Source organism: Symphalangus syndactylus, chromosome 10 (genome assembly GCF_028878055.3).
Source record: "Symphalangus syndactylus isolate Jambi chromosome 10, NHGRI_mSymSyn1-v2.1_pri, whole genome shotgun sequence".
NCBI classification, from domain to species: domain Eukaryota; kingdom Metazoa; phylum Chordata; class Mammalia; order Primates; family Hylobatidae; genus Symphalangus; species Symphalangus syndactylus.
In genome coordinates, this window is record NC_072432.2 from 122,122,843 (window position 1) to 122,149,072 (window position 26,230).

At 41.9% G+C, this 26,230-nt stretch overlaps 1 protein-coding gene and 1 pseudogene across 7 annotated transcripts in view; one reads left to right on the plus strand and one right to left on the minus strand.

Annotated features, from left to right (window-relative positions):
- The window catches only part of KIF13B (kinesin family member 13B), a 210,455-nt gene that overhangs the window by 90,737 nt on the left and 93,488 nt on the right, over positions 1 to 26,230 (minus strand). For all 7 annotated transcript variants that reach the window (XR_010113936.1, XM_055295848.2, XM_055295847.2 and 4 more), the window contains exons 10-14: positions 26,009 to 26,120; positions 17,018 to 17,230; positions 15,305 to 15,415; positions 7,000 to 7,134; positions 1,973 to 2,103 (exon numbers count right to left, since the gene is read on the minus strand). Coding sequence is in view for 6 of the 7 variants with exons in the window: in XM_055295848.2 (XP_055151823.2) it covers positions 1,973 to 2,103; positions 7,000 to 7,134; positions 15,305 to 15,415; positions 17,018 to 17,230; positions 26,009 to 26,120 (702 nt within the window). In the remaining variant the exon portion in view is untranslated. The remainder of the gene's footprint in view (positions 1 to 1,972; positions 2,104 to 6,999; positions 7,135 to 15,304; positions 15,416 to 17,017; positions 17,231 to 26,008; positions 26,121 to 26,230) is intronic.
- Positions 13,306 to 14,083, plus strand: LOC129491461 (small ribosomal subunit protein uS5-like; annotated as a pseudogene).

Below are 26,230 nucleotides of genomic sequence, written 5' to 3' on the forward strand. Positions count from 1 at the left end.
CTACAATCTGGATAAAGGTTCCCATTCCTCTCATCCTCCTACTCTTACTCTGTAATCCAAGCCCAGCTGGGTTTCTACTTCCTTTGTAAGAGATGCCAATCACCCCAACCTAGAGTATCTTAGTTTCTTTAAACTCTGTAAAACTATGGAGCATTTGCCTGGGGATATAGTATTCGTGATTTATGTGTATGCATACATGCAAAATTTTATTTCCTATCTAGATTTCATTCATGATGCAGGTTTTTACACACTAAAAGTAACTGGATCTTGGCCAGGCACAGTAGTTTATGCCTGTAATCCAGCACTTTGTGAGGTCAAGGAGGGAGGATCATTTGAGCCCAGAAGTTCAAGGCCAATCTGGGCAACATATCAAGACCCTGTATCTACAAAACTAAGTTTTTAAAAGATTGTGTGGGTGTGGTGACATGCACTTGTAGTCCCAGCTACTCAGGAGGACGAGGTGGGAGGATTATTTGAGCTCAGAACTTGGAGGCTGCAGTGAGCGTGAGCTATGACTGCACCACTGCACTCCAGCCTGGGTAACAGAATAAGGCCCTGTCAAGAAGAGGGAAGGAAAGGAGGGAAGGGATCGGGAGAAGGGAAGGGGAGGGGAGGAAGTGGGGCAGAGAAGAGGGTAGAGGGGAAGAGGGGAGGGGAGGCAGGGAGCCAGTGTGAGAAAGCAGCTGTTGTAAGATTTTGGCTCTGGGTGGATGACTTCAGAGAGAATTTAGGGAGGTAGGGGTTCCACATATGCTGGGTACTGTCAGAAAGTGGGAGTAATCCTATGAATGGGTATTTCACAAAATCGTATCCATGGCTTCAGGCTAGAACAGAATAACGCTGTAACTGGTGAAGAAGTAGCAGTCACTCATATTGGTTCAGAGAAGGGTATTCTTTGGATGGCACGGTGACCATGTTTTCGCCTGCGCTTAAATGAAACGATGATGTGGCCTACTCTGTCTTATTGCATCCTAGTCTTGGAGAACCCTTGCCTGAGGCTGGGGTTCTGTGTGATTATTTATGGCCTCATTAGAGAACAGCACAACACAGCTGTGAGGGCCACACCAGCTTCTGCTCCTGTTTTCTCATTTGATCCTTCCCCAGAGCTTGATAGTGTCTCAATACTTGAAGACTTTATGGATAAAATCAGTGATATCAATGATTTTTTGACATCATAAAATGAAACAAATCAGCATTTGAAAGGTCAACATAATTCAGTTAACCACTGTCTGTAACAGTTACAGACTGTTACACTTCCAACTCCGTAAAGGGATAACAGCTCTATAGCTGAAGGAAACAAAGTGACAAACTTGTCATTCATAAAATGTGGGGCCCCTTCATTCCTCGATGGCGTATTAAGTTCCTGTGTACTAGTCTCACACTATGTGCCAGGAATGGAGAATCAAAAAAAGAAAGGCCCTTGTCCTCAAGCAGCTCACGGTCTAATGGGGTAATAAGGGTTCACAGCCCACAAGAAGACAGTAAGAAGCACTGCCACAACAGGGGGATGGTCCGATACCTCCTAAGGGCACTGCATTCAGACCAAACAGGGACCTCCCCACAGGAGATCATAGCAGCACTTAACCCTGCAGACCCAACAGGAGTTAGCAGGTCAAAGGACTGGCAGGTACAGAGGAGGAGGAGATAAACTGGGGGGCTATAAAGGATTTTCTATCACAAACAGAGGAAAGCCTTCTAGGGCTGTGGTGAGTGAACCAGGAGGCAGCTCATGGTGTTGGCAGGGGCTCTGATCAAGACTTGATGAGGGCCTAAATACGTAAGGCCATGGCAGTGGGTACAGAGAGGAAGGAATGGGTGTGAGAGGCATTAAAGCTAAATGTAAGGGGCCCACCCAACCAACTGGATTACTTAATGTGGTCAACTTAAAAGCAACAAAGGCCACTGTCGCCACTAGAGTACTTTCTTCCTCTGAAAAACTCTTGTGATATAAACACTAATTCAAGTATGTTACCTGGTGTTCTTCTGAGGAGTCAGCATAACCTGGCCTTCTGACGTGATGTCTATAATACAGTGTTCAGGAAGAATTCCCATGCCGCACAGTTGGATATCTTGGGAATTTGCTGACCCTATCAACGTATGTTCCTAAGAAAAAATCAAATTCACCGATTAATACTGTATTCTTACATGTACACAATTGAAATCATTTACACTGAGCCCTCTTATATTGTCCTATTACCTTTGCTAAAATATTTTTTTATTTTTATTTTATTTTTGACACAGAATCTCACTCTATCCCCCAGGCTGGAGGGCAGTGGTGCAATCTTGGCTCACTGCAACCTCCGCCTCCCAGTTTCAAGCGATTCTCCTGCCTCAGCCTCCCGAGTAGCTGTGATTACAGGCATGCACCACCATGCCCAGCTCATTTTTTTGTATTTTTAGCACAGACAGGGTTTTACCATGTTGGCCAGGCTGGTCTCAAACTCCTGACCTCAAGTGATGCACCTGCCTCGGCCTCCCAAAGTGCTGGGATTACAGGCGTGAGTCACCACGCCTGGCCTAAAAGATTTTTTAAAAGCAAATGAAGCCAGGCATGGTTGAAACAAAAACAGGAAGGGAGCGAGATTTGGCCTGTGAAAAGTAATTGGCTGACCCTGACCTAGACTAACTCACCTACTCCCACGGCTTTAAATGCCATCTACAAATAAACTACATCTCCATCACCACCCTAGAGCTACATACTTTAGTTCCATTTTTTTTCCCCACCTCCACAACCACTATCGCAGTCTTAGTCACTTATTTTTTATTCATTTTTTTTTTTTTTTTTTGAGACAGGGTCTTGTTCTGTCACCCAGGCTGGAGTGCAGAGACACTATCCATGCTCACTAAACCTCACCCTCTTGGGCTCAAGCAATCTCCCTGTCTCGGCCTATGAGTAGCTGAGATCACAGGCAGGCACCACCTTGACCAACTAATTTTTTTTTTTATTTTTTGTAGAGACAGGGTCTCACTATGTTGCTCAGGTTGATCTCAAATGCCTGAGCTCAAGCAATCCTTCCACCTCAGCCTCCTGAAGTACTGGGATTACATGTGTGAGCCACTGTGCCCAGCCTCAGCCACTATTATTTTCTGCATACTCAGCCTACTTGACACAACTTGGATGTCTGAAGATATATCAAAGGGAACAAGGGCCAAAGCTAAACTCTTGTTCCCATCTCCCCTAACCCAACAGAAGTCTATTTCCTTCTCCAATAATAATGGATGGCACTACCACCACCAGTCAGTCAACTGAAAAGCTTACATATGATTCTTGAGTGCTCTTTCTTCCTCTTACAAGCCCATACCCACCCCATGTCAGTCAGGGAAAATCTTACAGACTTTTCCTACAAGGTCTATCAAGAATAAGCTTGTTTTCCCCACCTCCACAACCACATCCTAGATTCAGCCTCCAGGATCTCTTGCCTGTGGATACAGGAAATTCCTACTGTGTCTTCACTGCATGCCACGCCCTTCCACTCCTGCCACAACAGCTGGCACATCATCCCCTATTTAAAACCTTCTAAGAGTGGGCATGGTAGCTTACACCTGTAATCCCAGCAATTTGGGAAGCCAAGGCAGGAGAATCCCTTGAACCCAGGAGATCGAGACCAGCCTGGGCAACACAGTGAGACCTTGTCTCTACTAAAAAAAAAAAAAAAAAAATTGTGGCCAGGCACGGTGGCTCATACCTGTCATCCCAGCACTTTGGGAGGCTGGGGTGGGTGGATCACTCGAAGTCAGGAGTTCAAGACCAGCCTGGCCAACATGGTGAAACCCCGTCTCTACTAAGAATACAAAAAAATTAGCCAGACATGGTGGCACATGCCTGTAATCATAGCTACTCGGGAGGCTGAGGCAGGAGAGTGGCTTGAACCTGGGAGGTGGAGGCTGCAGTGAGCTGAGATCACGCCACTGCACTCCAGCCTGGGCAACAGAGCAAGACTCCATCTCAAAAAAATAAAAATAAAAATGAGGCAGGAAGATCACTTGAGCCCAGGATACTGAGGCTGCAATAAGCCATAATCATACCACTGCACTCTCACCTGGATGACAGAATGAGACCCTGCCTCAAAAACAACAAAACAAAAACAACAACAACAAAAAAAAACAAAAAAAAATTAAGACTAAAACCTTCTAGTGGCTTCTCTTTGAACTTCCAATAAAGCCCAAATTCTTACCCAGGCTTACAAAGCATTCTACAACCTGTCCCTGCCTGTCTCTGACCCTCACGCTCACCATCTTCCCCTCACAGAGCATGTGCCAGCCACATCGGCCTCCCATCTGTTCTTTGAGCACACTGAGCCTATTTCCATCCTACTGCCTTTTACTAGCTGTTTCCTCTGTCTGAAATGTTCTTCCTCTGATCCTGATATGGGTCATTTCTTATCATTTCTATCTCAGCTTTTAAAGTCACATCCTCAGAGAGGTGTTTCCTGAGCTCACAATTGGAAAAAGCCACTGTCATTCTGCCCTATTTTAACTCCTTCCATGACACTGACTGACTGTGGGTTTACTGTCCATCTTGTATTCCAAGCACTTAACAAAGGCCTGGCATATGTAGGCATTAAAAAAATAAAAAAATAAATGCACAATCATTTCCCTTTGTGTGCCCAGGTAATCAAAATAAGATAAAGTTAAGCAAGGATAGCATCTCAGTCTCTTTATTGATAGATGGGTATAATGATTCTGAAGTATGCTACTATAAAATATTCCAGGATAAATAAAGGGGGTGTTATATTCTAGAAGAGTAAGAGAACTGTACAGTTGGAACTAGAAAGAACTTTGGAGATGTTTTAATCCAATGCCTTCACTTACACATGGAGTGGCTGAAGTCATCCAGAGACGTGAAGTCATCTGCCCAACATCTAAACTGACTTTTGAATTGGAAGGCAAAGTAATAAAAAATGTTCAGCCTCCAAATTCCGCCATAAAACTGTTCTTGGACTGAGATCATCCTTTTGAATGTGCTTTGTCTTGAAGATATGCTTGCTGTGGGGTTAGCTTGGGCAATCAACAAATCAACACTGCCTCAGACTCGGCCAAACAGGGCTGGCCACACAGCCTGAAACAGAACCCAAACACCTCCACACAAGATGACCAGAAACATTTGATGACTCTCCAAACATCTTTAAACAGCTTCTTTGTTTAAGTTTTTAGTCAAGGAGCAGATATGAATCAGAGTTTTTTCTTGATGTGTGTGTTTGCGTGTTCCAATTTGAACTACATTACAACGGAAAGAAAAAGAATTTCTAGTTCTGAGAAAAGGACAGAATATTTAGGTCCTATTCTAACATCGCATCTCTTCCCACATAGTCAGCTTGTTAGCTTTACCTTCCTGGTCACATTCATATGAATATCCCCAGCTGACATCCTAACTCAGAAATGCTACCAGCACTGTTCAGAGGCAAAGTAAGTAATGTGATAAAACATTTTTTTTTTTTTTTTGAAACAGAGTCTTGCTCTATTGCCCAGGCTGGGGTGCAGCGGCATGATCTCAGCTCACTGCAACCTCCACCTCTTAGGTTCAAGCGATTGGCCTGCCTCAACTTCTCAAGTAGCTGGGACTATAGGCATGTACCACCACCCCTGGCTAACTTTTATATTTTTAGTAGAGACAGAGTTTCATCATGTTGGCCAGGCTGGTCTTGAACTCCTGACCTCAAGTAATCTGCCCGCCTCAGCCTCCCAAAGTGCTGGGATTACAGGTGTGAGCCACCACGCTCGGCCAATAATACATCATTTTTTAATAGGCAAGGATAATATGTGTATAAGAAACCATACAGGTATCAAACAAAAAAGTGGAATGTGGGATCTTTTCTATTTGTATAGTGCTTCTGTTTACGAAGTGCTTCTGCATCTCCAACCCTCACAGGAACCTGGCAAAGTAGCCAGACACTTCCCTCCACTTACAAAGGAATTAGACTAGAGGGGGCAAAGGGCTTGGCCGTACACTAGAGAGAGAGGTCACTCCCTCCTACCCCAGCTTTGCCACAACACCTGAGACATGCACACATGAAGGTATGCATCAAAGACACAGCCTAACTCACAGCATGACAACACATCATATAAGATACTTATTAACAACGGGGCTTCTCAAAATGACACAGAGTCACTGCCCCAGGATCTCTCCAGGCTTTTCTGAAATGAAACCACACAATTCTCTTAGAGCTGTTTCCCACATAGTCAGCTTGCTAGCCTTACTTTCCTGGTCACATTCATTAAACCCACACATGTGAGGGGAAAGAAACTGTGTGCCAACAGTTATCAACCCTGTGTTAGAGTCGTGTAGTCCATCATATATAATAAGTAATTTGTGCTCTGGGCTTGACACAGCCCATTCTGGGCACTCCTCGAATCTGTGTGGTGTCTCAGGGTTCAGGCTTATTCTGAAGTTGTCTCTTACCTTACTAATATATCCCATGTTTTATAGATTTCAGTGGATACCAATATTTGTTTTCTTTTCTGTTCTGTGCTCTGACTCACTCAGTCTCTAAGTAACCTATACTCTCTTTTTTTTTTTTTAATAGATTGATAACCCAAATTTTTAATTTTTCCTAAGAGTTACTGGAAACATAAATTTCATACCAACTGGTCCTAAGAACTTTATTTATACATTTTTTTCTTGTGAGCTAACACACTGCTCACAAAAGAATGTGCTTCACATAAACCATAAAAGCTTCCGTATACTTACTAAATGAATCATTTAGTCTTCAAAGTCATCCATTTTTAAAGCTATCTACTTAATTCCCTGATACAAATCACATTAAATAATGGTAGGTGAGCTATTTATCTTGTTGGAAATAATATCAGAGTATCTTTTTTTATATTGTCCGGTTGAATGGCATCAAAGACTAAAAAAGAAAACTGAGCCCAGAAACCCAAGATGGTTCCGTAATTTTTTGCTGTCTTTTGAGTAAGCATGGTTCCCCAAGTTTACTAAAGTACTGTGAAATATTGTCCTATTTTGTAACAAGAATCTAGTAGCAAAGCAGATTACTTCACCTTTAAATAGTACACCAGAAGCTCATTCAGAGCTGGGTCAGCATTCAGATTCACAAGGAAGCATTTATCATCCCCAACTTTGATTCCCGAAGACTGAAGAGATATTCCAAGACTCTCAAGCTGTTTCTGTCGTTCCTGTAAATGTTATCAGAGAAGTATTAATTTCACAGCTATTGAGGCAGTGAGATATCCAAGTGTTTACATTACAATGTTACAATTATTCAATAGTGTTGCAATTCAAAGATATTCTCTTAGGCTATGGCATTATAGATTTATTGCATTTTTCTCTTTCCAAACTATATGATTTTTTTGTTAATTGTAATTTTATTTTGAAAAATAAAGTCTATTACATATAGTAACTAATTGTACTAGTGAATTCTCAGTTTTCATTTTTGAAAATATCTAATGTCCTGAATTCATCTCATATAACTCTGTATATATAAGCAAAGATGTGTGCACTTTCCTCAACCAGGATCCTTCTTAAAAGCAAAGGATGATCAGTACACTCTCCTGCCTGACATCTTCAGTGACCTCCCAATCAGGATAAAGGCCAAACTCCCTCAGTAAAGATCACAAGGCCCTTCAATCTGGCCTGCTTCCCCTCTGGCTTCATGTCTTCTCACTCCTGTCAAACCTGGCACTGCATGAAACAAGTTCCAGGTCCTTGAAAGTGCTAAGAATGTTCTCTGGGCTGGGTGTGGTGGCTCATGCCTGTAATCCCAGCACTGTGGGAGGCCAAGGCAGGCAGATCACTTGAGGCCACGAGTTCAAGACCAGCCTGGTGAAACCCCATCTCTACTAAAAATATAAAAATTAGCCAGGTGTGGCGGCAGGCACCTGTAATCCCAGCTACTTGGGAAGGTGAGGCAGGAGAATCACTTGAACCCGGGAGGTGGAGGTTGTGGTGAGCCGAGATCATGCCATTGCGCTCCAGCCTGGGCGACGGAGAGAGACTCCATCTCAAAACTCAAAAACAAAAAACAAACAAACAAAACAAACGTTCTCTGTGTTCTCGTTAGCTGAAAAGATTTTATACCTCCTTCTTCTATCTGGAGCAGACGTGTTCTACTTCGTAACTGTTTACCGGGCCATTTCTCTCACACGGGACTGTGTGCTGTGTGCGGATCCTATCTCATATACTGTTGTGTTCCCAGCACTTAGCACAGTGAAGGACACATGGCAAGCACTCAAAACATCAGTGTGGTGAATTTATCCAAAAACAAACTTGCATATGCACTCAAGCATTATTTTCATAACATGGGCCTTTCCTTTTTTGTGCCTGCCTCTGAACCCATACAACATACAAACATCTGTACATCATAAGGGTATGGGCGTGGATCTCACAACCAGATGCTCTGTGGTTAGGGTAGAGTCGGGGCTGGAGAGGGTATCTTCAACTATGGGTAAATAGCAAGTAGCAATGAGTCAATCACCCAAGACCTCTGATTCTGGGGAAAGGCAAGACAAACTAAGTCATTTAACTAGAGCCACACGGTAAGTTTGCAGCATAATTAAAATAAAGCTTCACAATTTTGCTATTTCTAGGCATGCCATCGTAATTTATACAATCACTGCAACTCAGCCAATATATCCTGCCTAGAAGTATGCTACCACAGAATTGAAATGTGTATTTTGGTCCTGGGTCTTCAAATCAAGTCTTTAAATCCAGTTCTAACAAAAAGAACTACAGGGTTCTTTCAGAAGTTTTGAGTCATTTAACACTAACCATCAGAGTTTTCTGCACTCAATTCCAAGAATTGATTCTCCTTGATAAAGACTCATGTCCATAAGATGAAGTAACTACCTATACCTTTCTCTAAGTTATCCTAGTTATCACTGTTTTACGCTACTTCCCTGTGCATGTTTCTGTCATTTGAGATTCTGTAACGGTAAAAACACTACAAAATTTTTGTCTGAGCCAAAAGAGGCATAATGGTGGAAAACTGTCAATTCATTATTGCGTTTGCCACCAATAACTAAAGTTTTAAATCATCTAAAAAATTACAAATGTTTGTAACATCTAGGAATCAGCTCATAACAAAGTACTATATGATAAAATACAGTTTACTGATATCAGCAAATATTGCTTCTGAAATCAGGGGTTGGTTAACTTTTCCTATAAAATGTCAGATAGTAAATATTTAGTCTTTGTGGGCCATGGGGTCTCTGTCTTATTCATTCCTGCTGCCGAAGCCATACATAATACATAAACAAATGAGCACAGCTGTACAACAAAAAAATTTATAAAAGCAAGTGGCAGACCAGGTTTAAATCACATGCATTGTCTGTCAACCCCTGATCTATCTCAAGGTTTTGATTTCACTTAAGTGTGTATCTTTTAATGGGAACATAAAAGATAAAAAGGGACAATGTGGTATAGCAGATATGGCACTGGAATTAGAAAATACTCATCTTGAGTTCTTTTTATGCAAAAATATTACTGAGCATACAACACTAAAAGATATAGTCTTTTTTCTTAAGAACTTACAAACTCACTAGGGACTAAAACTATACATAACAATTAAACAATGATAAAGTACTGTATGATGTAAGGGTCAAAGGGTGCAGGGGCTGCAGGGAATTCTGTGGCAGGGCCATCTGAGGGCTAGCACCCCACAGGAAGATGTTACAGAGCCCGGAGGACCCATGGAGAGCCCAGCTAACTTGCAACTGCCCCCAGAATGATGTGAGAAGTCCTTCAAAAAAGAAATTCATTGAATTCAGTTTGCCCAGAAATTGCCAAATTTATCTGACCATGGACCATGTCAACTGACATGTCTCAAGTCATCTTCCAGAAGACTTATTAACATTTTGTGGCTCTACTGTTAGAAACAGATTTTGGAAGATTATCAGTTTGGATTAGGAAGAGGTAAGTGATCAAGAGACCAGGTTCTTTCAATGAGAAAAGAAAAACATTCAGCAGCACTAAAGCCTGGGAGCTCTGGAAGGTAAGGCATTGAAGGAGCTGTTGAATAAAATCAGGCAGTGCCCCCAAAAGGGACCCCTGAGAGAGGAAAAGAAAAGGTGCCAACACTAAAGCTCCCCAAGATGGAGGCTCACTTAGACTTGCCCTGTTTTCTATCAGCACAACGACTCATGACAACAAATGTTTACTGTTGGAGCAGCTCAGAATGGCTCAAAGTAGCTTCCGAACTGGACAATTACTAGAATGACTTATAATTTATTTATTTATTTTTTTTTTTTTACATTTTCCAATTTAAACTTTATTTTCCCTTTTTTTCTAAGCTCAGAGTATACAAGAAATATATTCTTCAATAGAATTTTTAGAGATGAGCCTGTAAGCCTCTGCAACTTTTCTTTTTTTTTTTTTTTATTATACTTTAGGATTTTAGGGTACATGTGCACAATGTGCAGGTTTGTTACATATGTATCCATGTGCCATGTTGATTTCCTGCACCCATTAACTCGTCATTTAGCATTAGGTGTATCTCCTAATGCTGTCCCTCCCCCCTCCCCCCACCCCACAACAGTCCCCGGAGCGTGATGTTCCCCTTCCTGTGTCCATGAGTTCTCATTGTTCAATTCCCACCTATGAGTGAGAACATGCGGTGTTTGGTTTTTTGTCCTTGCGATAGTTTACTGAGAATGATGTTTTCCAGTTTCATCCATGTCCCTACAAAGGACACGAACTCATCATTTTTTATGGCTGCATAGTATTCCATGGTGTATATGTGCCACATTTTCTTAATCCAGTCTATCGTTGTTGGACATTTGGGTTGGTTCCAACTCTTTGCTATTGTGAATAGTGCTGCAATAAACATACGTGTGCATGTGTCTTTATAGCAGCATGATTTATAGTCCTTTGGGTATATACCCAGTAATGGGACGGCTGGGTCAAATGGTATTTCTAGTTCTAGATCCCTGAGGAATCGCCACACTGACTTCCACAATGGTTGAACTAGTTTACAGTCCCACCAACAGTGTAAAAGTGTTCCTATTTCTCCACATCCTCTCCAGCACCTGTTGTTTCCTGATTTTTTAATGATGGCCATTCTAACTGGTGTGAGATGGTATCTCACTGTGGTTTTGATTTGCATTTCTCTGATGGCCAGTGATGAGGAGCATTTCTTCATGTGTTTTTTGGCTGCATAAATGTCTTCTTTTGAGAAGTGTCTGTTCATGTCCTTTGCCCACTTTTTGATGGGGTTGTTTGTTTTTTTCTTGTAAATTTGTTTGAGTTCATTGTAGATTCTGGATATTAGCCCTTTGTCAGATGAGTAGGTTGCAAAAATTTTCTCCCATTGTGTAGGTTGCCTGTTCACTCTGATGATAGTTTCTTTTGCTGTGCAGAAGCTCTTTAGTTTAATGAGATCCCATTTGTCGATTTTGGCTTTTGTTGCCATTGCTTTTGGTGTTTTAGACATGAAGTCCTTGCCCACGCCTATGTCCTGAATGGTATTGCCTAGGTTTTCTTGTAGGATTTTAATGGTTTTAGGTCTAACATATAAGTCTTTAATCCATCTTGAATTAATTTTTGTATAAGGTGTAAGGAAGGGATCCAGTTGCAGCTTTCTACATATGGCTAGCCAGTTTTCCCAGCACCATTTATTAAATAGGGAATCCTTTCCCCATTTCTTGTTTTTGTCAGGTTTGTCAAAGATCAGATAGTTGTAGCTATGCGGCATCATTTCTGAGGGCTCTGTTCTGTTCCATTGATCTATGTCTCTGTTGTGGTACCAGTACCATGCTGTTTTGGTTACTGTAGCCTTGTAGTAGAGTTTAAAGTCAGGTAGCGTGATGCCTCCAGCTTTGTTCTTTTGGCTTAGGATTGACTTGGCGATGCGGGCTCTTTTTTGGTTCCATATGAACTTTAAAGTAGTTTTTTCCAATTCTGTGAAAAAAGTCATTGGTAGCTTGATGGGGATGGCATTTAATCTATAAATTACCTTATCCACCATGATTAAGTGGGCTTCATCCCTGGGATGCAAGGCTGGTTCAACATACGCAAATCAATAAATGTAATCCAGCATATAAACAGAACCAAAGACAAAAACCACATGATTATCTCAATAGATGCAGAAAAGGCCTTTGACAAAATTCAACAACCCTTCATGCTAAAAACTCTCAATAAATTAGGTATTGATGGGACGTATCTCAAAATAATAAGAGCTATCTACAACAAACCCACAGCCAATATCATACTGAATGGGCAAAAACTGGAAGCATTCCCTCTGAAAACTGGCACAAGACAGGGATGCCCTCTCTCACCACTCCTATTCAACATAGTGCTGGAAGTTCTGGCCAGAGCAATCAGGCAGGAGAAGGAAATACAGGGTATTCAATTAGTAAAAGAGGAAGTCAAATTGTCCCTGTTTGCAGATGACATGATTGTATATCTAGAAAACCCCATTGTCTCAGCCCAAAATCTCCTTAAGCTGATTAGCAACTTCAGCAAAGTCTCAGGATACAAAATTAATGTACAAAAATCACAAGCATTCTTGTACACCAATAACAGACAAACAGAGAGCCAAATCATGAGTGAACTCCCATTCACAATTGCTTCAAAGAGAATAAAATACCTAGGAATCCAACTTACAAGGGATGTGAAGGACCTCTTCAAGGAGAACTACAAACCACTGCTCAATGAAATAAAAGAGGATACAAACAAATGGAAGAACATTCCATGCTCATGGGTTGGAAGAATCAATATCGTGAAAATGGCCATACTGCCCAAGGTAATTTATAGAATGACTTATAATTTATAAAAAACACAGGGAGATATGTAATCAGAAACAGTTTATACACTGATCTCTTCTCTATAATTTGAGGGATATGCTTTAAGATAAGCCAATGCAGGGACACAAAAACAACACTGGCCATATGTTGATCTTTAATGAAACCAGGTGACGGGTACCTGCAGATTTAGTATACTCTTCTCTAATTTTTATCTACTTTGAAAATGTCTGCAATAAAAATGTTTTTAAAATCTATTTTAATCCCAGTCTGTGCTAATATAACACCCACTTTATGCAAAGTAACAACAGTACCATCCTACAACATCTGATACACAGATTGATTCTGGAGAGCACATTTCAAGATGGAATCTACTGAGTGAAAACAGATTGAGCAAGTTCTATATATTCTCTAATACAAGGAACAGTTTAAAAACAACAGGGAATTTTAACTTAGAAAAGAGGAAGAGGCATAGAGATGACTTTAAATAGATGAACAACTTGGGTAGTAACAGTCCCTATCTTGTAAGACTACTGAGAGGATTACATCAAGTACTAGAGTTAAAAGTGCTTAGGAGGTTTCGGCAGTGGCATCCGGGGCCGGGGTCGCGGCCGTGGACGGGGCCGGGGCCGGGACTGCGGAGCTCGCGGAGGCAAGGCCGAGGATAAGGAGTGGATGCCCGTCACCAAGTTGGGCCGCTTGGTCAAGGACATGAAGATCAAGTCCCTGGAGGAGATCTATCTCTTCTCCCTGCCCATTAAGGAATCAGAGATCATTGACTTTTTCCTGGGGGCCTCTCTCAAGGATGAGGTTTTGAAGATTATGCCAGTGCAGAAGCAGACCCGTGCCGGCCAGCGCACCAGGTTTAAGGCGTTTGTTGCTATCGGGGACTACAATGGCCACGTCGGTCTGGGTGTTAAGTGCTCCAAGGAGGTGGCCACCACTATCCGTGGGGCCATCATCCTGGCCAAGCTCTCCATTGTCCCCGTGCGCAGAGGCTGCTGGGGGAACAAGATCGGCAAGCCCCACACCGTCCCTTGCAAGGTGACAGGCCGCTGCGGCTCTGTGCTGGTGCGCCTCATCCCTGCACCCGGGGGCACTGGCATCGTCTCTGCACCTGTGCCTAAGAAGCTGCTCATGATGGCTGGTATCAATGACTGCTACACCTCAGCCCGGGGCTGCACTGCCACCCTGGGCAACTTCGCCAAGGCCACCTTTGATGCCATTTCTAAGACCTACAGCTACCTGACCCCCGACCTCTGGAAGGAGACTGTATTTACCAAGTCCCCCTATCAGGAATTCACTGACCACCTCGTCAAGACCCACACCAGTCTCCGTGCAGCGGACCCAGGCTCCAGCTGTGGCTACAACATAGGGTTTTTATAGAAGAAAAATAAAGTGAATTAAGCGTGAAAAAAAAAAAGTGCTTAGCATAGGGCTCAATACATAAGTGTATCCAATAAACGCTGGCTGTTACTACCATCACCAGTTACTGTGTTTGGGTGGGACACTTACGCTCTTAGCTACAAAAGAACAAACTAGGGCCAGTGAGTAGAAGTAAAAGAATAAAAGACTGATTTAGTCGCTACTATTAGAGTTGTCTGATCATGAAAAGCCTGTTAGATGGGGTCCTGAGCTCCACATTACCATATGCATTTCTAAAACAGAAGTTGGAAAATAATGAAACAGGAAAGCCACAGTGTAAATCTATTATTAGGCAGACAGACTTTTTCTCCCAATGCTAAACTTAACTAGATCTTCCTAGACGAATTCTAATGTTCCCACCCTAAGGTTTTTTTTGTTTTTTTTTTTTTTTTTGAGACGGAGTCTTGCTCTGTTACCCAGGCTGGAGTACAGCGGCACAATCTCAGTTCACTGCAACCTCCACCTCCTGGATTCAAGCGATTCTTGTGCCCCGGCCTCCCAAGTAGCTGAGACTACAGGTGTGTGCCACCACGCCTAGCTAATTTTTGTGTTTTTAGTAGAAACAGGGTTTTGACATGTTAGCCAGGCTGGGCTCAAACTCCTGACCTCAGGTGATCCACCTGTCTCGGCCTTCCAAAATGCTGGAATTACATGGTAAGCCATCGCACCCAGCCACCACCCTAAGATTTCATAATTAGCACTGTTACTAGAAAATGGTGAGAGACAGTCACCTCAGATTTAGGAATTTCATATTACTTTCACTGGGTTTTCACATGGAACCAAGAAGTTCACGGCCTAATATCTATTAGCAGTATTTTTTTTTTCTTGGCCACATGCACTGGATTAATTTTGTAATTTCAGGAAGTTCCTTAGGTCTTCAAAGCACTTAATAGAATGGGGTGTTAAGAGCCAGGGGCTACAAAGGAGTTATTTCATTAAATTTTTTTTTAAAGATTAGTGATATTAAAAAATTATTTCTTACATAAATGATCAAGTGCAATTACATCCTGTTTATCCTTCAAATTAATTTTGCAAAGTATAGATTCTCTTAGATCCAGATTCCTAACGATAGTGTGAGATTTGCCATCAGCCAAGCTGAAGATCAAAAAAGAACCAGAAACACTATGTGTCCCATTGTGCAAACTGCCATGAGGTTTCATGAACTTCCTCATCAGGAAACACGAACCTGTGCAATCTCCTCTGTTTTCCTTAATTTCTCCTCCCAGGTCACAGTCATTTCCTGGATTAGCTTCTCAGATTCTTCCAGCCGGTCCTTTAGCTCTGGAGATTTCATTGCCTACAAGCAAAATGTTTACTTCATGAAATGTCTAGACGACACCCTGGAAAAAGAAGTGGCCAACTCTAATAGGACAAAAGTAACAATCTGCCTCCTCTCGGCTGAATGTCATGCTGAGGTCTGACATCTACTTGAAACATAACAATGGGCCTTCCTGGGCCCAGCACCTCAACTGTTCTGAGGACCACAAACTCACTGAGTTATCCAAAATATGCCCAAAAAGAAGGCTTTTTCCTTTTCTGCCGCTCTATTGTGAAGATATAATTACATCTAAGGATGCAAAAATGTAAAGCTTCTAAGGGTTTATTTTTAAAATCCCAATAGGTTATACATCTACACTCAGACACATGATTCATTCTAGCCCTTACTGATGACTTCAGGAATTTATCCACATATATACAGACTAAATGTGTACATGTTGCAGACTGGATGGTGTTATTAGCACCAAGGAGACAACAGTCTTCATGGACTATAAAATTATTCCTATAAAAACAGGATAAAATTCAATAGGTAAAAATATGATCAAGATAATCATCTTGACCATGTCTCTTACTGATTTATTCCCAGAAAACAGGTATGAGAAAGCAAGCAAACTCCAGAAAGAGAGCCCCATAGTGCTGAGTAACTGTGGGAAGAGAAATGCTAATGAAAGTAGGAATCCTGGCCGGGTGCGGTGGCTCACGCCTGTAATCCCAGCACTTTGGGAGGCCGAGGCAGGCAGATCACCTGAGGTCAGGAGTTCAAGACCAGCCTGACCAACATGGAGAAACCCTGTCTCTATTAAAACTACAAAATTAGCTGGGCATGGTGGCGTGCACCTGTAATCCCAGCTACTCAGGAGGCTGAGGCAGGGGAATCACTTGAACCCAGGAGGCAGAGGTTGCAATGAGCCGAGATCACACCATTGCACTCCAGCGTGGGTAACAAGAGTGAAACTCCATCTCAAAAAAAGTAGGAATCCTGAATCTGATATTTCATTCCACTTTCCCAAGGGGATGAGCACTTGGGATTGCAGGTCAGAGTTGGTAGGTTTTCAAATTTATTAATGCAACATTACCCATTACAGAATACACGGAAGACAGCTGTAATAGAGTACCACTAAATACATGGGTACTTCTACTATAAAATATTTTCTACAAACGTAATTAATCCACAACATGGAAAAGCTAGATTATGAAGGTGTAGAAGATTCAAGATTTTCATTCTGACTTCTACCAGGTAACAAATGAGATTCAACAAAAATCCTGCTCTCCATCATTTTCTGCACAAAAATTAAAATTATATACACACAGTCTCCAGCATCTCTCTTCCTCTCCTATTCTATTATACCCCTCTCTTTTGTCTGCCGCCTGAATAGAAATGCAAACATTTTCTCAATTTTCTTTATTTGCTCCTGTTCAATCTTTTTAACATCTGTAAAGCCTCTTTGGAGTCCTAATATGACAACCTTCCTTTATTTCTCATCCCAAAGTTCTCCTGCTATAAGAAATCCACAAATTTTAAGTAGAGTACTCATCCCTCACAGCCCAGGGGAAGAAAATTCAAGCTCTAGGCTGACTCCACTTTCTGGACTCACAGGGCACATGCAGCGGTGCCTCCTACCTCTGCTTTGGTCAGCTGCTCCCGGAGTTTCTCAACTTCTTCCCGGAGATCCCGGATAATTCGGGCATTAGGGTCCTCGTTCACCACAGCGTGGTTAACAATGTGCTTGGCTCGATCTGCATACCGCAGAGTTGAGAGGGTTTCATCATAGTTATCAGCTGCAGGACTCACAGTAGCCACCATGGCGGTCTTGCTATTACCCCCAAGGCTGTCCTACAGGAGAAAACAGAAACTTGAGTAGCATATTAAAGTTGGAAGAAGACATCATATGAGAAACCTGAAATCAGAAATGGTGAACAATTTCCCCAGGTCAAACACATTCAACGACAGAGCCAGGGCTAAAATGCAGGTGTACGGACTCGAGTCCTGTGCTGTTTCTTCTCTGCAAAGCCATTGTACTAAAAAGAGGGAGTTTTAGCCTTTGATAAAGGACAGGGAAATGTCGTGAAACCTACCTTTATTTCGGTTTAATAAAAATTAATTCTAAGCCATCTGCCCTATTTTATAGGCAAGATGATACCACAAGAACACAGACTACTCGGAATAAAAAAGGACTCCTTAAATGCCTCCAACATCTTCCTTAGAGGAACAAGCATGATACTCATTTGGCAAACTCCTCCACAACCCCCTGTACTGGGAGTCTCCGTGAAGCCTAATAATGGCTCAGAAAGTTGCTATTACAAGCTATCAAGCACCTTGTAAAGTTTTTAAAACATAAGGTACAATTATAGTCTTACAAAAAAGTATGTTAAAGCAACTTCATTTTCTTCGCTCTGATAGCACTTCAAAAGCTACTAAGATTGCAAGTTCTACAGAAGCACTTCCACCGTTCAGACAATGGTCCTGAGAAGAGATACTGTCTTCATGATACTCAAACTGCTAAGTACAGTGAAATGGCTTTAGGACTGACTGGCTTCCAGTTGAATGAAAAAACAACCCTTGCTTAAGAACATTAAAAATAGAGATTTAACTCAAGCACAAAACTAGACTTGGGGCATTAAGCCCACTGCGCTCTGCTGCACCACAGACAAGGCTGCCTATGCAGGCGACCTCCTGGCGCCCACACCCTAGTACTCTCCCCTTCCCTTGAGGGTGGCCAGGACTTATTCATTGGTCTCCAAAGAACGAAAGTGATGGCATGTCACTTCTAAGGGTAGATTCAAAAAAGATGGTGGCTTCTGTCTCGGGTGTTTTCTTTCACTCTGGGGGAAACGGGCTGCCGTAAAGTGAGGCGGTCCTTTGAAGAGAGGCCCACAGGCACGAGTTTGGAAGCAGATCTTCTGGACCCTGCTGACAACCATGTAAGTGAGCAGACACCTCCCCACACCAGTCATGCCTTGAGATAATGATGACAGCAGCCCCCCATCCCTAACACTTTAATTACATCCACGTGAAACAACCGGGCTAGAGCCACATCGTTAAGCCACATGCACCCAGAGTCCTGACCTATGGAAACCCTGAGACAATAAATGACTTGTTTGCAGCTGTTCCATTCTGGGGGTAATCTGTTACAATCAACAGATAACTACTCATATATTAGGATACCAACCCAGGCTGAGACAAATTATCAAAGCAAACAAACAAAATGATTGAATATATTCTTTTCAGGAACAGAATGTCACTGAATGACAGACTCTCAAGATGAGAGGGAACACTCCAACAGGCCAGTAACGGGGAATTCACTAGAGCATAAGAAAGCTAACTCTACTTTGGGGCAGCATTAACCTATGGAAAACTGCTTTTGAAGATACAAGGCTTTTCCAATCTTTTTTTTTTTTTTGAGACAGAGTCTCGCTGTCGCCCAGGCTGGAGTGCAGTGGCGCGATCTGGGCTCACTGCAGGCTCCGCCCTCCGGGGTTCACGCCATTCTCCTGCCTCAGCCTCCCACGTAGCTGGGACTACAGGCACCCGCCACCTCGCCCGGCTAATTTTTTGTATTTTTAGTAGAGACAGAGTTTCACCGTGTTAGCCAGGATGGTCTCGATCTCCTGACCTCATGATCTGCCTGCCTCGGCCTCCCAAAGTGCTGGGATTACAGGCGTGAGCCACCACGCCCGGCCTTTTCCAATCTTATTACAACGAAAATGCGTTGGAACAATCTGTGATTTCCCCAGTCTTTGTGCACACACTTTATTTTACTTAGGTCTCCACCTTTTGTGAGTTCGATTTATCACAGAGCCTGGTTTTACTGGTGAGAAAACAGGTTTGTTCGGACAACGGAGGTTAAATCTTGCACTCTGCCTAAAAATCTAGAACTGGTAAGTTGAACAATATCCTAGCCCAGTTAGATTCTGCCTTCAAGTCCAACATGATTTCCACTCCCCCACAGCTGCCCACAATACACATTTGGTAACACAGAGAAAGTTCAGGCCTGAAGATTAAATAAGGTGACCTGACATCTTTCCAAATTATCTTGCCCTAGTTTCAGAAACAAAATGATTCCTAAGGTGTTATTAAAAGGTCAATATGATCACAGACAATATGTCCCTTATTCATATACCAGTGAAAGTTTGGTTTTCCACAGAAAACATAATTATATTGTTGAAGAAAATATAATTTAATGCATGACATGGAAAGAACTATAACTAATTTGGACTTTAGGAGGTAAAAGCCATGACTGTTTGCTTTGCTCTTCACTTCTAGACACTAATCCCACAAAGCTGGTGCTCCAGATTTGGCAACTTCCAGAAAAAATTCATGAAGAGTCCCATGCACATGAATGAAATTCAAGTGTGATATAACGAGAGCACAGGAATTCAATCTCATTGCCGTTTGGTTCACTGGCAGCATCGCACTGTCCTCTGAGAACCACTGCACGCTGTCAGCCCACGTGAACGGCAAATGCTCTCAGCTGAAAGGGGATTTGTAACAATAACTACTGAAGGAGAAAAGCATGTATACTGTGCTCCAATTTATGCTGAGAAAAGGAAACCTGGCAAACAATAAATGCTTGATATTTTAAAAGCCCTTGTTCATGGAGCAACAATACCCTTATGTTAAAAATGACCTCATGCCATCAGCAAAAAGGAAATCACAACAAAAGAACTGGCACTCATTCAAGGAGAAAGTAGAAAGTGTCTTGTTTACTCTTTCACTGTTTAATTAGGCAAATCAGACGAGGTTTGTTTCAAAGATGGCAACTGCAAATTAAATAGTCATAGGAAAGAATTTACTTTTGGAGGTCAGAATTTTTAAAAGCTGAAATAACTCTGTGAAGACATATAATCCAATTATTTCATTTTACAGATGAGAAAGTGAGACCCAGGAAAACGACAGACTTTTCAAAGGTCACAGAGCTGATTCAGAACAGAGCTGAAATTACTCATTCACTCGACTCTTCCTGGAGTTCACCACTAGGGAGGATGCTGGTAAGCAATACTATATAACAGGAACTAAGATGATAGGGATAAATACAATATGGCCAAATCTCTGTTAAGGAGAGAGGTTAAGGAAGACTCTCACCGAAAGTGACACTTGAGACCCAAAGATAGAGAAGCATTACCCAGGTAAAGGGAGAGGGGAGAGGAGGGAGGAGAGACTGAAGAGATGGGAGGGGAAGGCATGTTCCAAGTGGAACAAGAGTAAAGTCCTAGAGGTAAGACCACACTCATCACTTAGCTGGAATTTGTAACACCAAGAAGCATGAGATGAACAATAAAAAGTAAAGGGGGTCAGCTCATAAAGGACCTTGTAAGTCACACGCCATTAAAGAATTTGGACTCTATGGCTGGGCGCAGTGGCTCATGCCTGTAATCTCAGCACGTTGGGAGGCCGAGGCAGGAGGATCACTTGAGTCCAGAAGTTCAACACCAGCCTGGCCAACATAGTGAGACCCTGTTTATACAAAAAAGAAAAAAAAAGAACTTAGACTTTATCCTAAGGGCCTACAGACAGTTACTGAAAAGACTGAGGGTTAAAAGTATTAATGTAGAAAGATGTTGCAACCTAACCATGGAGAAAGGACTGGACTAAGAAAGCTCGAGGGAAATGACTGTCATCCAGGCGACAGATGAAAAGTGGCCTTCATTAGGGAGGTGACAGTAGGAACGACAAGAGGGAGATGAATTAGAAAGATACTTATTATCTGAGCACTCATTACCAGAAGTTACTTCATGTTAAGAGGCCACATTTAGATGGCTATTCAGAGGACCAAAAATCATCTTAATATGAAATAGTTCTCCAGTGACCACTCAGCGAATGCGTAACCTTCATTTAATGGTTGTTCCATCCTCCCTAGGAGAAGAGCACCCACATCTATCCTAGACCAAATCACCAAGAAAAGCCACAGCTTCTCTCATTCTCAGATACTACACACATTAAGAGCACAACACAATTACAATGCAAATATAAGGCAGAAAAAAAAAGACTCTGTGAAACTGAAAATGTTATAGAAGATGGGCAATTTTACAAGTTCAATGGAAATTATGTTGGAAAACACAGGAAATATGCCCATGTCAAACTAGCATCTGGGTGAGTCAGACCAAGAATTTAAGAAGGAAAAAGCAACAGGGACCTAAAACCCACTTTAAAGGAAAAGGATCTGCATTTCAACCAATTTGGAGGGAGCTCTGGGAAAACTGCTTAAGCTCTGGAACATGTTTTGCAAAAAAAAAAAAAAAAAAAAAAATTGCCCCTATTTACGATCTTCTGTGAAGGCCAAATAACATTAAAAAAAAGATCATATAATTTTTTTTTCTTTTTTGAGATGGAGTCTCACTCTGTCGCCCAGGCTGGAGTGCAGTGGCACAGTCTTGGTCACTGCAACCTCTACCTCCTGGGTACAAGCAATTCTCCTGCCTCAGCCTCCCAGGTAGCTGGAATTACAGGTGTACACCACTACTCCCAGCTCATTTCTCTATTCTTAGTAGAGATGGGGTTTCACCATGTTGGCCAGGCTGGTCTCAAACTCCTGGCCCTCAGGTGATCTGTCCACCTCGGTCCCCCAAAGTGCTAGGATTACAGGCCTCAGTGAGCCCCATGCCCAGCCAGATCACATATATATATATATATATATTTTTTTGAGACAGAGTCTCACTCTGTCTCCCAGGCTGGAGTGCAGTGTCGTGATCTCAGCTCACTGCAAGCTCCTCCTCCCAGGTTCACACCATTCTCCTGCCTCAGCCTCCTGAGTAGCTGGGACTACAGGCGCCCACCACCATGCCAGGCTAATTTTTTTGTATTTTTTAGTAGAGACGAGGTTTCACCATGTTAGCCAGGATGGTCTCGATCTCCTGACCTCGTGATCTGCCCGCCTTGGCCTCCCAGAGTGCAGGGATTACAGGTGTGAGCCACCACGCCCGGCCAATCACAAACATTTTTAAGGAAAAAAATAATGACAAATATTCAGCAAACACATGACTTATTTTTAATACATGAAAACTGCAATTATGACCTAAATTAACCAAACAGCAGATTAAGTGACCTTTTAAAAAATGTTTATGGTTTCATTCTTCAAGTTCAAGTACTGTGAACAGTTTTTTTCATTATTTTCTATCAAGGACTGGTAATAATGAAAGTAACCTTTGATAAGAAGAGCATAGCCTTGGCAAAAACAGCTGCACAGTCAAGTCAGCGCTGATTCCAATCCCGATCCTGCCATTCATTAGTTCTGCACCCTCTGTGTCATCTGACCACTGGGAACACCACCCTTTCCCTTCTGAGAAGGAAAGGAGACGATACCCATGTAGCCCTTGGCATGGCACCAGATACTCCTACAACAGGTGCTCCTGGCCTCCAGGCCAACGAAGCCACTCAGTGATTACCCATGCCATTTTCACTATGTCAATTAAGTTAACCAAAGATATTTCTTGTTTGTTGGTGCTTTTTTTTTTTTTTTTTTTTTTTTGAGAAGGAGTCTCACTCTGTCACTGGGCTGGAGTGCAATGGCACGATATCAGCTCACTGCAACCTCTGACTCCCAGGTTCAAGCGATTCTCCTGCCTCAGCCTCCCGAGTAGCTGGGATTACAGGCACGCACCACCACACCCAGCTAATTTTTGTATTTTTAGTAGAGATGGGGTTTCACCATGTTGGCCAAGCTGGTCTCGAACTCCTGACCTCAGCTGATCCTCCCACCTCGGCCTCCCAAAGTGCTGGGATTACAGGCATGAGCCACCACGCCCTGCCAACAAAAGATATTTGTTGTTTTAAATGGACTCAAGTAGCAACACTGAAACAAGGACAACATATGATCAGGAAATGTTTCTGTGGAAAGTTTGAGGAAGAAGTATCTTATCAAGATTTCTTGTAGAGGCCAGGCATGATGACTCACAGCTGTAATCCTGGCACTTTGGGAGGCCAAGGCAGGAGGATACTTAAGGCCAGGAGTTCAAGACCAGCCTGGGCAACATAGTGAGACCTCATCTCTACTAAAAATTAAAAGAAAAAAAAAAATTACCAGGCATGGTGGTACATGCCTGTAGTCCCAAGTACTCAAGTAGGCTGATGTGGGAGGAGCACTTGAGTTCAGGAGTTCCAGACTGTAGTGAGTTATGACTGCACAACTGCACTCTAGCCTGGACAACAGAGAGACCGTGTCTCCAAAAAAAAAAAAAAAAAAAAACTTCTTCTACTAAAAAAAAAACAAATTCCTAGCCAGTTGCAGTGGCTCATGCTGTAATCCTGGCACTTTAGGAGGCTGAGGCGAGTGGATCACTTGAAGTCAGGAGTTCAAGAACAGCCTGGTCAACATGGCAAAACCCCATCTCTACTAAAAATACAAAACTTAGCCAGGTGTGGTGGTGCACGCCTATAATCCCAGCTACTCGGGAGGCTGAGGCAGAAGAATCACTTGAACCAGGAGGTGGAAGTTGCAGTGAGCTGAGACTGCGCCACTACACTCCAGCCTGGGCAACAGAGCGAGGCTCCGTTTCATAAAAAAAAAAAAAAAAAAAAAAAAAAAATTCCTTTGGTAATGAAACAATTTAAAAAAAAATTTTTTTAATACATGTTCAAGGTGTAGAGCACGTTTGATATATGTAAACATAGTAATATGATTACTACAGTCAAACAAATGAACACATCCATTACATTATGTGGTTATCTTTTGTGATAAAAACACCTAAAATATACTTTTAGCAAATTTTTTTATACAATGTTATTAACTATAGTCCTTAGACTGCCCATTAGATCTCTAGACTTAATATCCTATATAACTGCAAGTTTATTCACCAGTTTTTTAAAGATACCTATTTACTCTATCATTTTAATGGCTTTTATGAAAAAGAATAATTATATTCATCCTTCAAAGTCTTGAATTTTGCAGTTTGCTTGTTTTTCTAATTACAGAGAAAAAACTACAAGACATTTTTGTTAGTCTTACAGAAGTGGAAGTTCTTATACTGTTTGAGACAGGAAGGAAAAGTAAATTTTTTTTTTTTAGGGTAAAAGTACTGAGGTATTTAGTTATGTAGGCTGACGTCAGTGATTCAAATAACAAAATCTGAATAATAATGTTCTATTTTAAAAGACAAGTTAGAATTGTCTTTACAGCAGGCCAAGGTGTTTTAATTTTGTTCCTAATAATTATCTCTTACTATCTGATGTTTGTGAGGTTGCATGATGAACCTTTACAAGTCGTTTTAATTATCACAATTTGTTTACACTTTTGTTTAAATTTCTAACAGTCCGCATTTTGGCCAAAGGAAGTAATGGACCTGATATTCTACTGTGGAAAATTTACTGAATTTTAGCATTACATTTAAGAAAGAACACTGAGATTTACGTAAAGAATGTTTTATTTTAACAAAAGATATTCAAATAGTGTGCGGAGTTTTGAATTAAAAAGTTGAATACTAGTAACTCTTGAGAGGAGGAAGAAACCAGGAGAAACCCCTACTTCATTTCACAAAGGCCTTTTTCTAAACATGCTATGGACTAAATCAGTAACTATGTCCTCTGCTAAGCTACTGGGGCGGCCCGTGTTGAACTCATCTTAGTATTTTCAACCCCAATGCAACGCATGCCAGGTGTTCAACAAATTCTTGATCAATAAGAAAATAAAACATCACAAAATTAAACAGGGCACATAAAATTATTTCTCCATTTTAAAAATAGAAAAAAGAAGACTATTAAAGGATTTATTGAGGTGACACCTCCATAAATGGGTTAAATTGTCACTGCAACTTATATCCTCTAATTCCCAGTCCGATATCCAACTCACCACACCACCTTATGAAGACTAAAGGGGCTCTGGAAGACTGGAGGAAGCTGGAAATAAGTCTCTCTTTTTTCACCAGACTCCTGTTACATGTTATCACCATCTCTGTCATGGATCTATCACAAACTCATGTTCTAATATTGTGTGTGCACATCTTATCTCCCTTACAAGCCAGAGAGGGCAAGAAGCACCCTCTGTTTTCCTCTGTTTTAAAATGGAGGCTACGTTCTCCTCCTACCACAGCACAGTGGCTTTCTTCTTTCTCACTTCCATTGCTCTTGTTCATACTGAATCAATAGATTAATGAATGACTGTGTGCCCTACTCTGTAGCCTCTAACAACACCTTTAAGAAGCCAAAAGCAAATTAAAGCCATCATGAGTAAAGCTAAACCGAAACCAAGGTCTGACTGTCCTGAAGTTAAACAGAAAACAAGCTCCAAAATGTTAGCCCAACAAAAGGAGTCTGTGGAAGGCCAGGGTGGCCCAGCTGAGTGTGAGGCCAGCGGAGGCTCCTCCTCCATGACTCACGCAGTGTTCAGATTAGCAGGAGGCCCTTTCTCTACTCCCCCAAATCTCCAGAAGCAATCGTGTGATTCCGTGTGCATCTGGCAACCCCACTGCATCCAGGTTCTAGTAAGCTGGGATGTGAATTGCTAGGAAAAAACCTACGTTTATTCCATCAAAAACGTCATTACCATAAGAGCCTAATAATTATACATTTGCACACCGATAGAGGAAATGATACCTGGAAGGGATTACTAGTCTACCCTTTTTTCTTCCTTCTTACCAACCACCAAAACTATGCCAGGAAGAAAAAAAAAAACAAACTTACTTTGAGCAGCCAAGTGAGAACTGAGTCACGATACGGAACAAATTTATTCTTGTTTTTGCCAGCACTCTGATCTGCAAGAGCTGAGATAACCAGACCGAGGGTTGTGAGGGACCTGCATGGTGCAACAAACCGAAATAATTACAAAAATGAAATATATCAAATGTCACATTTTAGCACAAAGATTGAACACCAAGATGCCCTTGTACCTGCATGTGAGCAGCA